Genomic DNA, 19,855 nt, shown 5'->3' with positions numbered 1-19,855 from the left:
GTAAGCCTCCATCGAATACTTTCTGACCATCAGCTAGGGACGAGACCGATCTGAACCCTAGGCAGAGTGCTTTGGAAAGTGCATTTGCCTCCAGCCCTCTCCAGTCAGCCCAGGAATGAGCAGTCACCTTTAGGGGCTTGCTTTTGTGGGTCCCTGATGGACAGTGCTGGGGGTCCCATAGTCATGAGTCATGCCCTGTCCATTGTGCCCTGGCTGCCTTGTTCAGAAAGTCCTGGACAGATCCCGTAAACTCTTCCGTCTAACTTCATGCTCATGTCCCCATCACGGTCCTGTTCTTGCTTCTGCCATCTTACAGGTAACTGTGCTATATTGATCTGCCACCAATATTGGATTTGTGAGAGTTTCCTATCATGGATTTGTAACAAGTTCCTTTGTTTCATGTCTTATTGAGCTACTTTCCTGACTACAAGTCCTCGGACACCATTATGGCTTCATGCTAACCGTCTCGGTCATCTGAGTAAAGTGTCTTTGCCTTGTCTTTGTCCTGTTTAAGACTTAATAAATGTTCTCCCTAAACTCTACTTGGGATTGGGGTCTCTTTTGTATCCTACAATAGTTCTTTAGTGCTGCTGCCACAAATATGGCAAGCAGGTGACTTTCAGAAACAAATATATTTTCCTCCGCGTTTCCCACTGCCCGTCAAGAGGATTCCAGACCACCCCCCTCGCCACCCCCCCCCCCGCGGCTGGTCAGGGCAACGGAGAATGGCTCACTTTCTGAGGTTACAAATCTTTATGGAACTGCCTTGTCTTCCCCCCGCGGGGCAGCTGAGGGTTCAGACCAGTGACCTTTGGGCTAGTCGCTCAGTGCCACCAGGACCTCTTGTCACAGTGGAGGAGGCCCGAGTGGGGAGTCAGGGCTCCAGTTCCGGGGGGCGGGAGGGGCTCTCCCTGTCTGCTCTGGAGGAAAGTCCTTTCGCTGCTTCTCGGACACCCTGGTTCTTGGGTTCCTTGGTTCTTTCTGCGGCATCCCTCTACACCTCACCAGTGCTTACTTGTCTGCTCTTTTCCTATCTCAAAAGTGATCAGGGTTAAGCCACACCCTGCACTGAGATGGCCTTGAATATAAGACAGAGCCCAAACTCCATTTCCCAGTGGGCTTGCATCTCCACATATATTGGAGGACACACATCTAACCATAACATGGTATATGTAACAATCCTGATTTCTACCTTCTATTGGAACACAGGAGATTTTTTTTAAAAAAAGCTAGATTTACATTTCTAGGCAGCAATACTCATCTAGAACATGTTTGTGTCTGCCCCCTATAGATGGGGCATTTAATTTCATTTGCTGCTACTTTCTGTAGCCTGACACTACCATCCTCTGCCAAACAAAAACAACAAGAAAACCCCAACTCATTACCAATCAAATGAATTCTGACTCAGAGTGGCACTAGGGGACAGAGACGGGCGCAGCAGGTTTCAGAGGCTGTAAACCTTTATGGGACCAGACAGGCTCATTTTCTCCGGGGTCAGCTGGTGGGTTTGAACTTCTGACTTTGCAGTGAGCAGCCCCAATCCTAACCCTCTTTACCACTCTGTCTAAGGTTCTCACGAGGGACCCTTGGTGGTGGAGTAGTTTATACTTTGAGCTACTAACCACAAGGTTGAGGCTTCAGACCCACCAACCCTTCTGAGGGAGAAAGAAGAGGCTTTCTGTTCATGCAAGGATTGACAGCCCCAGCTACCCCAGGGACAGCTGTGTCATTCTTGTGAGTGGTTATCAAGTTGGTTCTGACTCACAGTGCCCCTCGGCACAACAGAACAAAACACTGCCCCTCCTGTGCCAGCCTCACAATCGTTCCTATGCTTGAGCCCATTGTGACAGTCCCTGCCTCATTCCATTTGGTTGGCGGCCTTTCTGCTTTTTGCCGACACTCCACTTTATCAAGCATGAGGTCCTTCTCAAGCAGCTGGTCGCTCCTGACAACAAGTCCAAAATCTGTGCGATGAATGAGGCCTCTCAGGAGCATCCTGCCTGCACTCCTTCCACAATAGTTCTTCAGAGTGGTGTGTTTTTTTGGCAGTCCGTGGTACAGTTCAGTGTTCTTCCTCAGCACCAGAGTTCAAAGGCATGGATTCAACTTTCACATTGAATAGGAGGCAACTGAGAAGACCATGGGTTGGGGCAGTCACACCTTAGTCCTCCAAGTAACAGCCTTGTTTTTCAACAGTGTAAAGAGTTTTTGTGCAGCAGATTTGTCCAACCCAATGCAATGGGTCCTTTGAGCTCTCAACTGCTGCTTCTGTGAGCACGGCTTGGGGGTGGTTTACTCTGTCCCATGTGGTCGCTGGGTGTGGGAATTGACTCTGTGAGTTGTGATGCACTCCCTTAAGTTGCTCTTGTCTCACTCATTGAGAGGACAGCTCCTTCTCTCGTTCTGTCTTCCTGCCCCTTTTCCTAAATAACCCAAGATCCTGGATTCATGACGGTTGTTCTATGCTGAGTGGATTCAGCCTGAGAGAGAGAGAGTCTACAGCCCAGGATGGAACTGGCCCACAGGAGTTCCTCCAGTTGATCAACATGGTCTTTTCTCCTGCAGAGCTGCTGGTGGGTTCTGTCGACCTCTCCATTAGCAACCAACTTCTTAACCACTGTGCCACCAGGGAACCTGCCCTGAACTCACCCAAAACTCTGAACTCACTGCCATTGAGTGGCTCTTGACTCACAACAAGCTACAGGGCAGGGTAGAACTGCCCCTGTGGGTTTCCAAGACTGTAACTCTCTAAGGGCCTAGAAAGCCTTGTCTTTCTCTCGAGGAGCAGCTGGTGGTTTCAAACTGCTGACCTTATGGTGAGCAGCCAACAGGTCACTAGGACACCATCAGAGTTCCTCCTGGAATCCATAGCACGCTCATTATCCAATCAGAGGCCAGTTTTTTTCAGCAGAGGGAAAGCCTTTCCAATCATCCCTTGCCAGCAGAAAAGGAAAGGCGGGCTTGGTTTCGCCACGCCCTCCCCTTGCCGGTAAGGTAATTCAACCTTAAAAGCCCAAGGTTTCCTTACTTAGAGATAGTCAGCAGTAATCCGACTAAATTAGATTATAAGCATCTGAAGGCTCTCATAATAAACAAACATATAGATATAGCAACGAGAAGATGAGATTTAATTAATGAGTGTTATTTAACAGAACAAGTTGCACCATATAGGGAGGATTAAAAGATAAAAACAGATAGGAGGGAAAATCAAATTTTAATGAGTTGCCATCCTCATTTGATTTAACTAAATTTCTTCCGTTGTTGAAAATATTAACACTTATGAGGGAGTCATTTGTGTGTAGCCACACAGTTTGATACCTGACTGCTTCCTTTTATGTAATTACATTGTGTTACAAATGAAAATAAACTACCCTTTGAAGTGAAAGGCTCCCTCCTCACATTGATCTCCTTGAGAAGCTGTGCACAAGGGCCAACTCTGAAAAATTAACCAGGAAGCGTCGCCAGGGACTCCAGAAGAGAGTCATGGGTGTGGGTAGAAGGGCAGTTGAGGCTCCCTGTTCCTCAGATGGCAGCCCAGGCAGGGGGCTCGTGCTGATCCCATTACTGCTCAATAAACGTTTTGTGAGTGAACGGAGGGAGTTTCCAGTGTGCAGTGGGGCCCAGATAGAAGAGGTTTGCAGCCCCGACATGGCAGGGCTTTCCTACAATACCCTTGTTCCTAGAGCTAAGATCCCTGGCTGCCACAGATAGTTTTCTCTGCACTACGAAAACCCAAAGGTTGGCGGTTCGAGCCCATCTGGCGATGTTTAGGAAGGAAGGCCCGAGAATCCACTTCTGCAAAGGTTACAACCTCAAAACCCCTGCGGAGTGCAGTTCCACTCTGTAAAACCCGGCGCCGGCAAGATGTGGGCACCGACTTGGATGGCACAGGTTTCGGTAGGTTCTTGGAGCCAGCAGGTGGTTAGCTACTGGTTCCGTGTGTCTCGTTCCCTGTGTTCACCCAGCTTTCATGATTTGGAGGCAAGGGGTCCCCAGGAATGAGTGTTGGAAGAGTGAGGCTGGAGGTGAGGTGGGACGGCTGGGTGAACCCTCATCTCTGCGCTCTGTTTCTGGAATGTTGGCCTCATTTCCAGGGCGCTGGGTGGTTGTGTGCTATTTCTAACACCCTCTAAACTGCTTGCTCAGCAAAGGCAGATCTGGGACAGATGGGGAGAGGTGTGACCACACGCCACCGATTACTTGTAATGCTAAGCATTTCCCAAAGAAGAGCCCATTTAGTCCTCGCCCTATTAAACTAACCAAACTCATGGCTTCCAAGTTGATGGCCATTCATGGGCGACCCTACAGGACGGAGCAGAACTGTCCCCCCCGCACCCCCCGCCCCCGTGCGTGTCCAAGATTGTGACTCTTTACAGAAGTAGAACGCTTCTTCTGTCTCTCTCAGAGTGGCTGGTGGTTTTGAACTGGTGACCGCGCGGTCCACAGCCCAACGCGTAACCACTGCACCACCAGGGCTCTCTTCTCACGTTAGCAGGGTGAAGATGGCATTGTCTCCAGGGTACAGACAGGAAAACTCTGGGGTTCCTGGAAGAATGGGCTCACACCTCAGGAAGCTCATGGCCATGGCACAGGACGGACTCATCATGAGTCAGACCCAACCGGACAGCAACTAGCAGTGGGCAGGGCTGCTGATACACCGTCTGTCCACAGCCCCTGCACGTGTGAGGGCTGGGGGCTGGATGTGGGGCAGTCCTGTCAGGTTCCAAAGCCTGTGCATAGAATCCCTTCGGTACGCATGTTGCCGAAAGCAGAGCGCTATTCACCACTGTGTGGGAATAGTTAGAGGTTAGCTACGAAGAGGGCAGATAACTGCATGAGCCACAATTTGGGAGCCAGCCGCAAGAGTCTACAGTGGGTATTGATTTGTACTGTGTGCTCCGAACTGCTTAATTCTGAGCGGACTCTTCTGTGCTCGGCTTCTCGCGGCTATGATAACGTTTCCTGTATTAGAGCCCCAGGGAGCTGGGCGGTAAGTGAAGGGATACAGATCTTTCTTGACTCCATTAAACGGAAATAAAAAAGTTAAATCAGTTCATATTCAAAGTATGGTGAGAAGTGGATAGCAACATGCTTCAGGGACCCGGCTCAGCTTGCCTGTATTCCCAGGATTAATCGAAAAGAGCTAGTTTCTCTCACCTCCTCCAATATCTTCCATCACTCTCCCTATTCACAGGAATTGCAATCACCAGTGACATCTGGGCTTCCTGTGCTCACACACCAAACGGAATGGAGAGAAGCAATCTCATCGCCCTGCCGAGGGCCGCTCTCTGCAAAGCCTAGCCTCGGCTTGGAGCTTCCTGTCATTAGGGAGAGAGCGTCGTCGCGCGTGACCGGCGATCCGCACTTGCTAACTGGAGGGAACGGAATCGGGTGTCAGCGTTTCCGCTGTGATTGCGAGGCGGTTACATTATAATCTTTGAGGGGCTTCCCACCCCCTGGAATTTGTTTTTCGACAACCAGGCAAGGCTGTCTGGCAATCCCTCTTGAAGTTCAAGCATCATTTTAAAAATAAAGAAATGCAATTCACACTTATCAAGGCCCGTCACTCTGTTTGCACCTTTAGATAGATGACCCTTAGGTGGGTGGGTAGGTGGGTGGGAGGGGGGTGGACAAGGTTTAGCCAATTTCCTTGAAAATTCCACCAGGTGCTGCTGCAGCTTGAGTTGGGTCTGGGGGACCAGGCCTCTTTCAATCCTCCGGACAGCAGAAGCCTATGTTTGTGGAGTAATGCAGCCAACACTGGGCTCAGCTATTAACCAAACGTTGGAGGTTCAAGTGCACTCAGAGGCACATCGGAAGAAAGGGCTGGGGACTTCTCCCCCACAAAACCACCCACTGAAACCTTTCCGGAGCACAGTATATGTCTACTCTTGCAAACGCAAGAGTATAGCTGGCTTCTAGTGTTCTGTTTCTCCCCACCGGTCAACCCTTCGCTTCTCTGAGGTCTGGCAAGGTATAGTTATCTGGTCTTTATGTCTTTTTAATTTTAATGCACAGTCTGAGCGGAGCGGTGTTGGGCGTTTGCCTGCTTAGAGCCTAGGAGCCCTGCGGCATAGTGGTGATGTCCCGAGGTGCTGTACAGAAGGCTAGCGAGTTGAAGCCACCGGGCTCTCTGTGGGGGAGAGTCAGGGCATCCAGCTCCCATCCACAGCTACTGCCGTGGGCACTCACAGGGCCGTTCTACCCTGTTCTGTGGGTCACTATGACCGGGCTCTGTGGCAGCGAGTTTGAGTCTCACCAGACATTGCTTGGGACGTAAAGGGGCTGGGTAGGCAGTGCCCTCCCCATTCCTCCGGCTCCGTGATCACCGTAAAGGTGGGAAAGCACAGCGGCTCGTCTGAGGGCAGCTGGCTGAACAGAACCCAGAGGCCGCCTTGAAGCTACAGGAGGAGGAAGGAGAAGATTTCCGTGCGGAGCGAGCTGTCTTATCGCAGGCATCCTGAGTGCATCTCTGCTGGCGTCTGGACACTGGCTGGGCTGGCTGAAGTGGTCAGCATCTCCTATGGCCCTGGCTCTGCAGGGGGTGTCAGGGTGGGAAGAAAGGAGGAAACAGGGAACCCCATGGAGTTGTCTCTGCCCAACCCTGGGGAGAGGGCTCAAAAGCAAGAGGAATTAAGGCGTGTTTCTCAAAGGCATATGGGACGCAGTCGTGCAGCTGGGAGTCCGGGTGCTAACGGTCCATGTGTAGGGTGTGGTTGTCTCTTCTTCACTGTGCCAGCCCAGCAGGGCCCAGAGGGAGAGTGGACACTGCAGACCTTGGCGCTTGGCGGGGACACTCGCACGCCTGGCCTGGATGCCGAGCCGGCTCCAGGGAAGTTCTGCAGGGTTCCCCTGGAGTAGATGTGGCAGGCAGCAAGCAGGCTTTGGCGAGGGGAACAAGCTAGAAGAATCTGGTTGGACGATACATGAGAACTCCTGGAATCTTGTAGAAGCAGTTGGGACGGGATTAGCAAGTGAGTTTTGCAGGTGAGATGAACTGCAGAACTTGAGAGGGGATGTGAATGAATCCCTATTTGTAACTTGTCGGCGTGGAGGAGCAGGCGGCAGGGTGGGTTCTACATAACTCAAGGAGGGCTGGAGCATATCCCTAGTGTGTATGGTGATCATTTTGGGGTGCCTGCCAGCCCATTTGACTGCACCCCCAGCTTACTAGGGAATGCTTATCAAACTTCGTCAGAGCGGATCCCTTCCTTGTCCTTCTTGGCCCCAAGGCAAGACTCACATCTCCGAAGATCAGGGGCTGGAGAGAGGGCTGCCACCACAGGCCTGGGACATCGCTGCGTGTAAGGAGGTCCGTGGACATGGCCATGAGGAAAGGCTGGTCTGGCTTCTGCAGGCTCTTAATAATCCACAGAAGCTCTAGCTGCACGCTTTTAATTACTTTGCAGATGTTGTATCAGATCACTAAGGACCGAATAAGCCTCTCCCTTAGTGATTACAATGAAAATATGTTCTTAAAAAACAAACACTTTACTTAAAACTAGGGATATTTTTTTAATTAGGGGAGAGATTAACTAAATGCATTTTCTCTTGTAATTTAATCCATTCTAATTATCCTGAGAATGTTTATGATGGAATACTCAAATTTTGCCTAGCTGTTTGTGTGTGTGTGTTTTCCTTCACTGCCCATGAGAAAGAGATGACCAACGAAATGGTGGCCTTCGGCGTTCCTGATTGCACTGATCCCGGGAAAAGCCTGACAAAAGGTCGAGGAGACAGGTGACACACCCAGTCTTTGACTGGCAGGTCTCCTCAAGGGCAACCTCGTCTTTACCGATGGCAGGAAAGGGCCTTTTACAAACGGTGTGTGCATTCGACTGCCAGGAGAGAAGAGAATCGGTAGAAGGCTGAACCCCATTAGGCAGGCAATTTGGGAGGAAATGCAAAATCTGTTTCTCACACGAACATCTGGGAAACCCAGGGCGGCTCCTGATAACCCAGGAGATGAGCCAACAAATTGGAAAGCACTCCCAGATGTTACCCGGGGGCCATGCTCCAAGGAGCTGTGCGATGGCAGTGTGGGGAGAATGAGGGTCATCGCGGGGCTTATAGGGCTGAAGGGGGACAGCAGTGCGCAGCATGAGAACCCTGATGGGGCAGCACGGCCTGGTCACAGCACCCTCCCCGCGTGCCTTCTGGATGCACAGAATCCAAAGCAGCAAGAACAACACAAAGACCGTGGCAGTTGGTGAGCTTTTGATGCATAGGTGTGGGGAGACCACTACTCCATGGGGTTTTCTCGACTGCAATCTTTATGGAAACAGATCACCAGCCCTTTCTTCTTCGGTGCCACTGGGTGGGCCTGAACTGCCAGCCTTCAGGCTAGTCACTGAGTGTAAACCATTTGTGCCATCCAGGACCAGTGCAAAGATAACTTTGGAACCCAGTGTCAGGAGGACAGACCAGGATTAAGAAAAGGAGAGGCCGGGAAGGGTGGTTGTGACATATCGAGCGGTAGCACCCTTGAACTGGGAAATGACAGATTCCTCCCAAACTCATCAAGACTTTATCTGGGGTCCCTGGTTTGAGAAACAAAACTGGGATTTTATTCTATTCAGTAAGGATGGGATTTCAAAATAGAGCTACACATCAGAAGGTTAACTTTGAGCTGCGTGTATTAATCAAAATGAAACCCAGAATTAAAAACGGATTCTCACAGGCCTCTTGTTTCCACCAGAATATAAACAGAAGGGATAGTGGGAGGACCTCTGGATTGAAGGAGACAGCTCCAGTGTATAATAAGACTCCAGTCGTGTCAGGATGCAGGGAGTCCGTGCTGAAACGCTCTCTGCAGGCTTAGCTGCTAATGAAACGTCTGGGGGGTTGAGTCTACTCAGACATACGTGGGAAGAAAGGCCTGGTAATGTGAACACAGCTGTGGTGATCCCATGGAGGACGCTGGGCTTGCCACGGTGCCTCATGGAGGACAGTCCCCTCTGAGACACATGGGCTTGCCATGGGTTGCAAACGACTGGGCAGCCCTTTTCTTTTTAAAGCTAAGAATTTACAGATCTTTGAATCCCCATAGAATCTTGGCTGTTTGGTCAAACCAACAGGTTCAATTAATTCCAAGTAAGAGAGGTAGCTTATACTTCTTTGGGAAACTCCGACGCCAGCAAACCCCAGGTGGCAGAAGTAAATGTAATTGGATGGCAGGAAGGTGTTATTTTGATGCTAGCTAGACTGGAGGCGGATGTGTGAAAGGCCATTGGAGGTGGTGGAAATGTCATACACAGAAGCTTATTTGTAAGAGTCTTGCCATTTACTGGACACTGGGATTAGGTAAAGGTGGAGGTGATGACGATATTCGCTCACGTTTGCTTGGCTCTTACTTTATGGGGCAGTCCTGGTGGCATGGTGGTTATACGTTGGGCCACCAACTGCAAGGTTAGCCGTTTGAAACCACCAGCTTGTCTTCAGGCAAAAGATGAGGCTTTCTACTCTGGTAAAAGAGGTGGGCACTAAGTAGTATGCCCACATTACAGGCAAAGAAACGGAGGCCCACAGAGGTCAGTGAACCTGTCAGGACCAACAGGAGAGTCTGAGCTTCTAAGCACCTTGTTATCAGACTTGCACTACCCTAATTTCAAGTGAGGTGGAGGCTCATAGGCAAACCTTTGAAACACTTCTTTTCATTAAAAAATTACAAATATAAATTGATCCAAGGGGGCCTGATGACTCAAATTCTGCAAAGAATTTTTTCAGGGTACCAAAGAACTTCCTAAAGAATCACATATTAATTGGAGGAGCGGTGAGCAGATTACCACATTCAAAATAATCTCACAAAAAGCATGATTCACGACCTTCCACAACTCAACAATGCATCGCCCAGGCCAGTGTGCTGAGGTATCCGTCCCTCCAGTAGGGTCTTTGGTACAAATTATGGGAGCATCTATTGACATCCTGGTGAAGGACTTGACTGAGTCGCATGCCCATTCATATGATTTCCAACAACAGTAATAAAATCCAAGATATAGGCCCTTAGAGATCACCTCATCCCTGCATGCTCCAAACTCAATCATAGGCCGTGCTCGTGATATTTGCCATATCTGGACTGTTATTTACTTAGTATTTTTCTTTCAATTTACTCAAGCCTAGCATCACTCCCTAGTTTAGCCACATCCCTAAGCAGAACCAGTAGAATCTGGTGTTTGATGAGCTAGTTATCTTTCCTTTCCTAAAACTTCTTTAGAAAATAACCCCCTCTGCCCCCCACTATTCAACAAGACATCTTTGTGCCCTCATCTTTATGGACGGCACTCTGGAAAGCGATTGTGTGGGTTGGAATTTTGCCCAGAAGGTTGGGTGACTTGCCCAAGGGTATGCAGAATGTTTTAGGGGATCAGCCTAGAGAACAGGGAGCGAGTCTTTCCTTGGCCCGACTATTCTCCGTGGCGCCACAATGACACAGGTAGCACAGGATGAGAAAGCAGTCGGCCACCCCACCACGTCCGAGGGCCCGCATGGCTCTGGCTTTCCCAATAGTGCACACCGTGGGATCCTAGAAGTGTACTCTTGGAAAGAACTCAGGCTGTCTGACAAAGCAGACCCACCCTCTACTAGGGTAGCATGTCTGCCCCTCCCCAATCTTTAACACCTCTTACCCTCATTCTTCCTCTTATGCCTGTGCTTTCCTTTTGAGGTTAGATGCTTTCTCATGCCTCAGTTCCGAGAGTCTCAAACAGCTTTGGGTTCTTTGTTCTTGTGAACTCAGAACATCTCACCTGCAGCCACTCACTGGGGAGGTTTGACCCTGTCACTGAAGGGCATCTACCAGTTGCTCTGGAACATTAACAAGGTGGGATTGAGAAGGTGCCAAGTCACCACCTCCCTGTAGGACTAAAATATCAACACATCTCTGCTTTTCCTTTTTGACGGGAGCTGATCATAGGAAACTGGAGCCCTGGTCATCGTGGGGTTGCCAATCCACATGGTTGGGAGTTAAAACCCCCAGCCGCTCTCTAGGAGACAGATGGGGCTTTTAATACTCAGGTAGTTACAGTCTCGAAAGCCCACAGGGCGTCACTATGAGCCACCATTGACTTGAGGGCAGTGCGCTGAATGAGCATTACATGAAAAGCCATGCTATATTCCATCACCTCATCTGCACGTGAAAGCTGGACATGGAATAAGGAGGACCGCTGAAGGAGGGACACATTTGAAGGATGGGGCTGGCAAAGAAGACTGAGAGAGCCACAGACTGCCAGAGAACGAACACATCTGTCTCGGAAGAAGTACAGCCAGAATGCTCCTTAGAAGTGAGGCTAGGGAGACGCTGTCGCCTGTACTTTGGCTATGTTATCCGGAGAGACTAGGTAGGAGGCGCTGGAAAAGCATGCCATGCTTGGTAGAGTGTCAGCAAACACAGGAAGACCTTCAGGGAGATGGATTGATGTCGTAGCTACAACAATGGGCTCAAACAAATCTGGACAAGGCAGTGTTTGGACAGTGTACCTCTAAACGTGGGAACCAACTTGGTGACACCCAACAAGAAGCATCTTATGGGCAGATGTGAATAAGTTTCCTCAAGGTATTTCCATTGAAACCACGGAAAGGTTGAGACAGAGGGACCTTTATGTCTCTCTTGCCTATTTTCCTATTAGTAAGCAATGTCTTTCTTCAACATTGAGCGCAAGAAAGCAAACACTTCCAGGAATGAGAATGACACTACTTGTTAGGCAGTTCATTTCTCTTCCACGTTGGAAAGGAGATGAAAATGTGATTCTCTTTTATTGGTGGGCAAACTGGGTGGGGCAACCTCCCTAGGGTTGCTCTTACAGACAGGTCAAGGGGAGACGAGGCCCAGTGCCATATGTTCATAATTGGACACTTTTGACCTAGTTTCCAGGTACCCAGCCCTTGGTCTCCCAGGCCAGGTGTGATAGAGTATTGAGACTTTAGACTCTGTCTTTCCCAGCTGCACAACATCCTTCTTGTGCGGCCTGTGAAGAAGTAGATGTGGAAACCCCACTAAGAGAACGAGGCTTTACTTCAAATGCGCCTGTAGCTGATTTAAGGAACTGACATACAACCTTAGCTGGAAGGTTGAAACACTGCGTGTGAGAAGAAGCACATGACAACTACCTGAAGGTTATGGAATTGGTGGTCATTGGACCTTGGGTTCAGACCTCTTGCTTCCAGTGAATGGTGGCCTGGGCTACCATGTATTTCCTGTTTCCATGCTCTTCTTGCATTCTATATTTCTTAGTTTGGTATCCATGGTTCTGTGTTTGGGAATGAGTGTCATTGAAATGTTTGCCCTATCACTAACCTCCATTGTTCATGCAAATAGTGTCCAGTCAATAGTTCATGTATTGCCATCTGAAAAGGCAGCCTATACTTGTCTCATTTCCTTTTCTCAACAATGTTTTAAATTCTATACCATTGGCTAAATGAGTGACACTCTCAGTAAACTTACCTTATGCCCCAGGGGCATTATTAATAGTGTTCTCTAACATAAAATGATAATGATGTCTCTAAAGTGAACCAGAGATATATGTAAACCATAGATACCTGAATGGATTTTGGGATTACACTTTCTCCTAGCCCCAATCTAAGAATAATTAGCTCTTATGAAGAGATCCCTGGAGCTAAGGGTGCCATAGCAAAGTGTGGTGAAGAAACTAGATGGTGCCTGGCTATTAGCAAGAGGAGCATCTGGGCTCTTAAAGACTTGTCTTAAAACAAGCAGCCACCCAAGGGGGGTGACAACTAAATTCACAAAGAAGGAGCACACCAGCCTGTATGATGTAAAGATTACAAACAATAAGCTCCAAATCCAAAGGAGAGAATGACATCAGATCTTAAATTTAAACACCCAGTTTTCAGAAGGCTACAGGTGACAGTGGAAGCCCCAAATCCACTTGCAGGGTCCTCAACTGGATTAAGCCTCTGGTGCGTCTGCTTTGACCACTGGCCGTAGACCATGTGAATAGTCTTGGTATCAGACAGCTAGCATTGTAGTTGACTGAGGCTGATGTAGTTAGGTTAAAATCCAGTGCCTTATCTTTGAACTCCTTTTTAGCCCATTTTAGAGTTGTTTCCATTTTTAATATTTTCCACTTTCTTTTCGATTGATGTTTTCTGTATCTTGCCTAGCACTGTTGTTGGGATTTTTGTTTGTTTCCTATTTGTGTTCGGTGTGATTTTCTGTATCTGAGATCCAGGGTAGGTAAATCTATCGAGAGAATACCTGGATTAATCATTGCCTAGGGGCCTGCCTGGAGGGTGTGGGGGGAAATGGGGAGCCGACACCAAGAGTACAAGAAAGAAGAAAATGATTGGGGTGATGACGGCAGGATTGTATGACATGCAAACCATATGCCAATAAAACTAGTCAAAATGTGTTCCTGTAACTTCTACCTCCCAGCCTTTGCGCTAGATTTGAAAATTCAGCGCACGCTAACCCATATTTACAACGGATAATTTGTGGCACGTGGCGATTCCTGGTGGTCTGTAATAAGGAGGCTTATCATTTGACCAAATGGTTCGAGGAGAAAAAAAACCCCAACACTCCAATACCTATTACCCTCTGCTAAAGCTCTGTTCTTCCTCCTGAACAGTGAACGCCTGTCACTTCAGGCTGTCACTTTCAAAAGGTGGAGCCCGTAGGACGGGCTGCCACATGAATCTCTGGAGGAATGGGTTAATTAACCTATCCCAGAATCAGCAGCTTGCATGACCCTCGTGGTATAGACGCCCCCCCACCCCCGTGGCTAATTCCATCTCCACTTGATCTCATTGTGCAGTAGCACGAGCTCAAATGGTCAAGGGCAATGGCAGCTACAAGTGCCCATGGCTTTGCGTGAAAGGGGGTGCGTTGCAGGAGCAGCTATCCCCAAGCTGAGGTCGATTTATTTTCACAATCACTTTCTTCCTGACCGGGTCCCTGTAGCCTCTCAGCACGCTCCCTCTTGGAACGTGACCCTGTATGCTTCTGATTACAATCACTTAATCAGCACATCAGGCTGTCGCACGGCTGGCTCTACCCTGGGTAAAGATTCGTTTTTCTTATTAACATCACAGGCACTTATTTCAGTCCCCGACCAATTAAAGAGGAAAAAACCAGAGGGCCCCGGTGCGTTCGAGGGAGAGGAGGACCATGATGAGTTGTGACACACAGGCAGGTCACGCAGCCGCACGTGGTTCTAAGGATTGGGTGTTTGTGACTCTGAAATACAGGTTGGGGGACCAAATAAACTGGTTGGAGTAACCCTCGCAGTCCCTGCTTGGACAGCAAGCAATTCCCCCAGGTGCCTCGCCTGGAGAAGGCATTCTGTGGACGCGTCCATTTGAATCCTTCGGAGCGGATGTCTGGGCAGCTGCTATATGGAGCGGGTTCCAACTCATGGCAACCCAATAGGTGTCAGGGTGGACCTGGGCTCCACAGGCTTGTCATGGCTGCCCTTTTCTGGGCTTTTCTTCTGGGACCCTTCTGGGTGGACTTGAACCTCCAATTTTTCTGCTAGCGGTTGAATATTACCTGATGGTACCCTTCAAGGCCTCTGTACAACCCACATGGAAGAGATAAGCGCAGTTCTCATCACACTTGGCTTTCCCCATGCCATTCAGCAACTGTCTGTTCCCAATTGCCAGCTCCATAAAGACAGACAGCCTTGGAGACCCCAGAGAGCAGAACTACTCTGTCCCACTGGGTCACTCTGAGTCGGATTTGACCCAATGGCAGTGGAAGGGTAATCCCTTACCAAAATATGCCTAAAGTGACCCCATCCCTTTATGGTATAAGAGATGCTTATCAGCGTTCACTATAGTTTAGAGTGCTTTTGACCTAATAAAAGTTATAGGGGTTCTTTCTACCCCGATGTGTTAAAGCCATTATGGGGCCTTCTGAAGTTTAATTCCCAGTATTAATAATGGACAGTGGAGCAATAACCCATCTTAGGATGGTGTTTAAAGAATCATACTCTTCCAACCACACAATGCACATTCTGATTTATTCATAAGAGTAAACCCCAGCCTATCCACGCGATGCAATTCTGTCCCAGAGACAGACACCTGCATGCCCTGTGATTGACGTGGGCTCAAAGTCTAGTTCTTAGCGAGGCAATTCTGCAGCTATTGATCACACCTTACATTTAACTTGTTAGGAAAAGGTAATGTAAACATCACTGGTTGGTAGAGTCAAGTCTGATTAATTAGCTCTAACTGGTAACATGGCAATTTGATAGCTTCAGGTTGCATCTTGAGTAGCAAGCACTGTGTTTTCAAATAGAACTGACTGGGCTGGAAAGTGCAGAAATGCCTTTGACCCAGCCTGGTTACTCCTGTGTGTCTCCTTGCCGTGTTTTAGAAATTGGTGCCCTTATTTTCAATCCTCCTCCCCGCTCCTCTTTCTGTCTGTCTTTTTGCTTCCTTCAGCAACATATATGCAGTCCTTAGTCCTGCTGTGAATTGGGCAGTTGACCATTTACAATAAGCCTATGCAAACCGCCTTACAACAACCTTTTGAAAATATGCCATGGAAACCTAAGAACCCCACCCTAACCACTCACGTCTCTGCCTGGCCCCGAAGTCTCCCAATGCATTGTTTACTGACAAGGTGCCAGTTTATGCTTATTTATTTTCTCTTTCCAAAATATAGCATGTGAGACTGCTCGGGAAGGCCTGGCGAGCCTGGCTTTCCTTGCTGGCTGTCAGCCTCCCTGAGGAGGAGGGCCGGTGCTGTGCTTGTAAATTGTGGCATTTACTTAAAATGAATTGACAGGAGCGTCTGCTCAAAAAGAAATGACGAGAACCCCCAACGACACAGCTCTGGGGCCAGAGGTCGAAAGCAGAAGTAATTATGCATGAGTGAACAGCTCTCGAGTTTTCGAATAGCAGATCATACCAGTCAATATAGTTAGTTCATTTTCTTTTATTTTTTCCCTTCTTGAGAAAAGCTCAATGAACATAACTATGAGGAGCAGGCACACATCTCAAGAGAGAAGATGATAAAGATCTGTGATAAAGATCTTTATCACTTACGTGGCACAGCCTCCTGAAGGAGATCAGAGTTCTGAGCAACAGACTTCCCTGGGCCAGGGCCCTCTAAGACTGGGGGAGCTTTGCTTAGCATCTGAATCTGCACTTCCTCTGCCTCTCAGGAACTCCCGTGCCAGCTCTTAGAGATGTGAAATCTGAACTGGGTCCTTTACACCCCAAAAAATACCCTTCTCAATTCTCCTCACCCAGGGGGATATGGCGAACTAAACATCTGTGTTTTCTCTACGGAGCCCAGAATTTGGTCTTCCCAATGGTTTTCCAAGGACCTGGGGACATCTGGACTCAACTCTTGGTTTGACTCCAAACTAATTGTTTGACTCAACTATTGACTGCTCTCTTTGAATCTTTAATGTCTCACTCTTCTGCCTTTCTCCTCACCCTTCAGGGCACAGTAAGCATCCTTTGCCCGATGGAGGTCTTTATCCGCCTCCCCTTCCCCTCTCTCCCCATCAAGACTTGCACAGCTCTCTCATTCAGGAGTCGGCATCGTTCTGCAAGAGGCCAGATGGCAGATGGCTTTATGGGCCGCACCGTGCGGTGAGGATGCAGACAGGACGGCAACGGAAGGACCTGGCTGTGCTTGAGCCACACGTTAGGACAATGGACATGGAATTTCATGTGTCACAAAATATATATATTTTTCTTTTTTCCCCTCAACCACAGGGAGGGAACAACGTGAAAACTATTCTTAGCTCTTGAGCTGACCGAAAGCAGGGGGCAGGCAGGTCAGACTGAACCCACAGGCAATAGTTTGCCGACCCTTGCTCTAAGCCATCTGGGTTGCCCTCTTGTGAGCCATATGCAGAAGGAAGACAGGCTGTCAGTTGGAGAGAGCCAGCAGGTTGCATGGTGGGAGCTGAGCCCCCTGGCAGGTGTGCAAGGGTAGAGCCAAGGGAGGTGAGGCTGGGTTGGGTGCATGGGGAGAATTTAGGATAATCTGTCTAAAGGATGCTGATTGGCAAGTGCTTTTGGGGGGAGGCAACAGGGGTGTGGGGTCTTTATGTAAATCACACTGGCATGCAAACATCCACCAAGGGAAAACACCCCTGAGAAGCTATTGTTGAGAGTCTTAAGCTCTCTTGGTCTTGGGGCTATGCCCACCCCTCCCTTGAAAGTCTCCTGAATTATGTCTCAGACTCTGCAGGGAACTGAGGATGAAAGTAGCTGCAGGGGCAGGGGATGGAGAGCAAGGACCTGGAGTGTCATTGAGAGATTGCAAAAAACAATTCACTGCCACTGACTGTCCCGGCAGGGTCCCAATGTCATGCTTGGGGACCTCATTTGTACACTGCTCCTCAGAGGCCCAATCAGATGGAAGCCAGGAATCGAATGCAGTCCTCTGTGTCACCATTCAAATGGACAGCATGGGAAACTGGGTCTGGCCTCTTAGGCAAGCTCCTGACCCTGTCTCATTCCTCTCTCCTGGCCTTACCTCTCTCCCTCTCTGGCCCATCCCTGAGCAAGCTCTGGACGCTCTTACCCTCCAGGTGGTTAATCAGGACAGAGGGAAGAGCTCCCAGCTGGGATTCCCACCTGGGAATCACAGGTGACTTCAATGAGGCCCATCAGCAGTGTGGCTTGAAACCTCCCTGAGGTTTCCATGCAGGTCACTGGATTAGCCAGCTCAGCACACAAGGAGCCCGAGGCGAGGCTGGTGCTACTTAAATCCCACTACTTACAAATGGAAGGAAAGAAGATACGCAGTTTGACAACTTTATAATGCAAATGATCAGGGAGCTATGGAAATTCAACAAGTGTGGGCGCCTGCCTCCTCAATTCCAGGGGCACATTGGTACAGTCAGAATATCATCTGACCCCAAGCCCCAATAATGATAACAAACAAACAAGAACAGAAACAAACTTCTGAACGATTACTTCTTGACCGAGAAAATGGTCTTCAAACAACCTTTTTGGTCAAGAAGCTGATGGAGAGAGGTGCCTGGGGCAGTCTGAGATAGGACCAGAGATGATGTTGGTGGTGACGGAGGAGCTTGAGGACGAAGGCTGGGGATAGCCAGAAGATGCCCACGCCCATGACTTGGGAACATGGCTCACCCAGGGAAGCCGGGACTCCTGCCTGCATCCGCTCCTCTAAGAGGAATGCATTCACGTGGCTGCCAGCAAGCAGGAAGCCAGCGGCTGGAGACTTCGTCTGTAGACCACACTGATTACAGGTGCTCAAAACCTGCAGGCCTGACCGTTTCCCATGCGTGTGCATTTCGTCCTCCCTAAGATTAGTTATTGCGATGGTTTGGTTTTAATTTAAAATATCTGGCCAGGTCCCTATGCTCCCAATTCGGAGTCAAGGAAAGATGGGAATGCCTTTTGGGAACAAGGACCTTGTTTGCCTTCCCTACCCCTGGCAGATTTGGAGAGGCAGCAGGAATGTTGGGGAGCCCTGGGTCCCTGAAGGAACAGCCGGTGGCAATGCACGACCGTCACTATCGATCTACGATTTATGAAAATAAAGCAATATGTGCCTGTTTCGGTGCCTGCCGTTTGCCTACCAATGGTGCAGTGTTCACCATTCCAGCCCTCTCGGCATTCACACTTCCCATCTTTACAGGTCCCGTGCTCAATGCAGCGGGGGTGGCACACGCGCTGGTCACACGCTGTGCCTGTCCAGCCCTCTTCACAGCGGCAGGCTCCCCCGATGCAGACGCCGTGAGTGCCACAGTCTACTGAGCACACTTCTGGAAGAAAAACAGTGATTACAGCTCAACACACGCTGGCGAAGCTTCCCGCCGGGGCCAGCCCATGTGCAGGGCCCGGGCCCCTGGAGCAGGCCGTGGCCCGGCAGCGAAGGCCTCTTTAGGGCCTGCTCTCTGCTGGCTAGGTATAAATTCGTCATCATTGTCTCATCATGATTAATATTTGCCCTAGAGCAGTGGCTCTCCATGTATGGCCCCAGGAGAACCAACATCACCTGGAAACATGTCAGAGGTGCAGATCACTGCCCCCCGTTAAGACCAGGTCCAGAATCCCTGGCGGGGGCGCTCACACAGTTGTAGGAATGAATCCACCAGGTCTTAGGGTGCTCAGGTGCATATGGCAACCACCCTCCTAGGGCTTGAGATCATCTCAGGAGGAGTTCCGACTGCCACCATCCGGGGTGGCAGAGGTAGCAGGGAGAAACCCACCAACAAGACGCCGTCTGAATCCTAACGGCCTGGCCAGAGTCTGAACTGACCACAGTCTGAGCAGGCCAGCTGTTGGTGGCCCAGCTGTGTGCCATGGTGGCTGCCCTCACCCTGACTGGCACCTTGGTGGCAATGATGACTGCTGCCATGGCCCTGCCTTTACACAGCCTCTTTCTCAAAGGAGCTCAAAGTCTTTTGTGATTTGGGGAGGAGACAGACAGACAGAGACTCACTCTCTGGCATTCCAGACCTCTCACTCGAGGCCAAGCATGTGCCAGACACTCATGCTTACAACCGTCTACCGAGGGAGGTGTGGCTCATCATGCCAGGGCAATGGGACCAGGCCAGGGGGGTTGGTGACTCACGCAAAGTCACACAGCACGTCTGCAGCACATTTGGGACTTGGAGTTAGGGCCACCCCTGTCCTCTTCAGAGCTTTGCCTGGACCGCCAGCTCAGAGTTGAAGCCGGAGTCATGTGGGCTGAGAAGATGTCACAGAACAAGCCCAGTTGAATAGCCTCTTTCTCGCTCACTCTCTCGCCCTCGTTTTTGGGGAAATGAAATATTCATTTCTTTCCAGTTGGAGGCAAAGCTTCACATCTACTCCCTTCCTGATTGCCATGGTAATCTGACAGCTGTCTCCCTACCCAGAGAAAGGGGGCGGAATGGTGATCGCCTGCCCCGATCAGCAC

General features: G+C 49.6%; 1 protein-coding gene across 1 annotated transcript in view; it reads right to left on the bottom strand.

The window, feature by feature from the left end:
• The window catches only part of TENM2 (teneurin transmembrane protein 2), a 504,145-nt gene that overhangs the window by 146,211 nt on the left and 338,079 nt on the right, over positions 1-19,855 (bottom strand). Inside the window, exon 11 of the mRNA XM_075542722.1 lies at positions 18,531-18,716. Within this exon, the coding sequence (XP_075398837.1) occupies positions 18,531-18,716 (186 nt within the window). The remainder of the gene's footprint in view (positions 1-18,530; positions 18,717-19,855) is intronic.

The sequence above is a fragment of the Tenrec ecaudatus genome, chromosome 2 (genome assembly GCF_050624435.1).
Source record: "Tenrec ecaudatus isolate mTenEca1 chromosome 2, mTenEca1.hap1, whole genome shotgun sequence".
Taxonomy (NCBI): domain Eukaryota; kingdom Metazoa; phylum Chordata; class Mammalia; order Afrosoricida; family Tenrecidae; genus Tenrec; species Tenrec ecaudatus.
The sequence above is the reverse complement of the archived record's forward strand: the minus strand, read 5'-3'. Positions and strand labels throughout refer to the sequence as shown.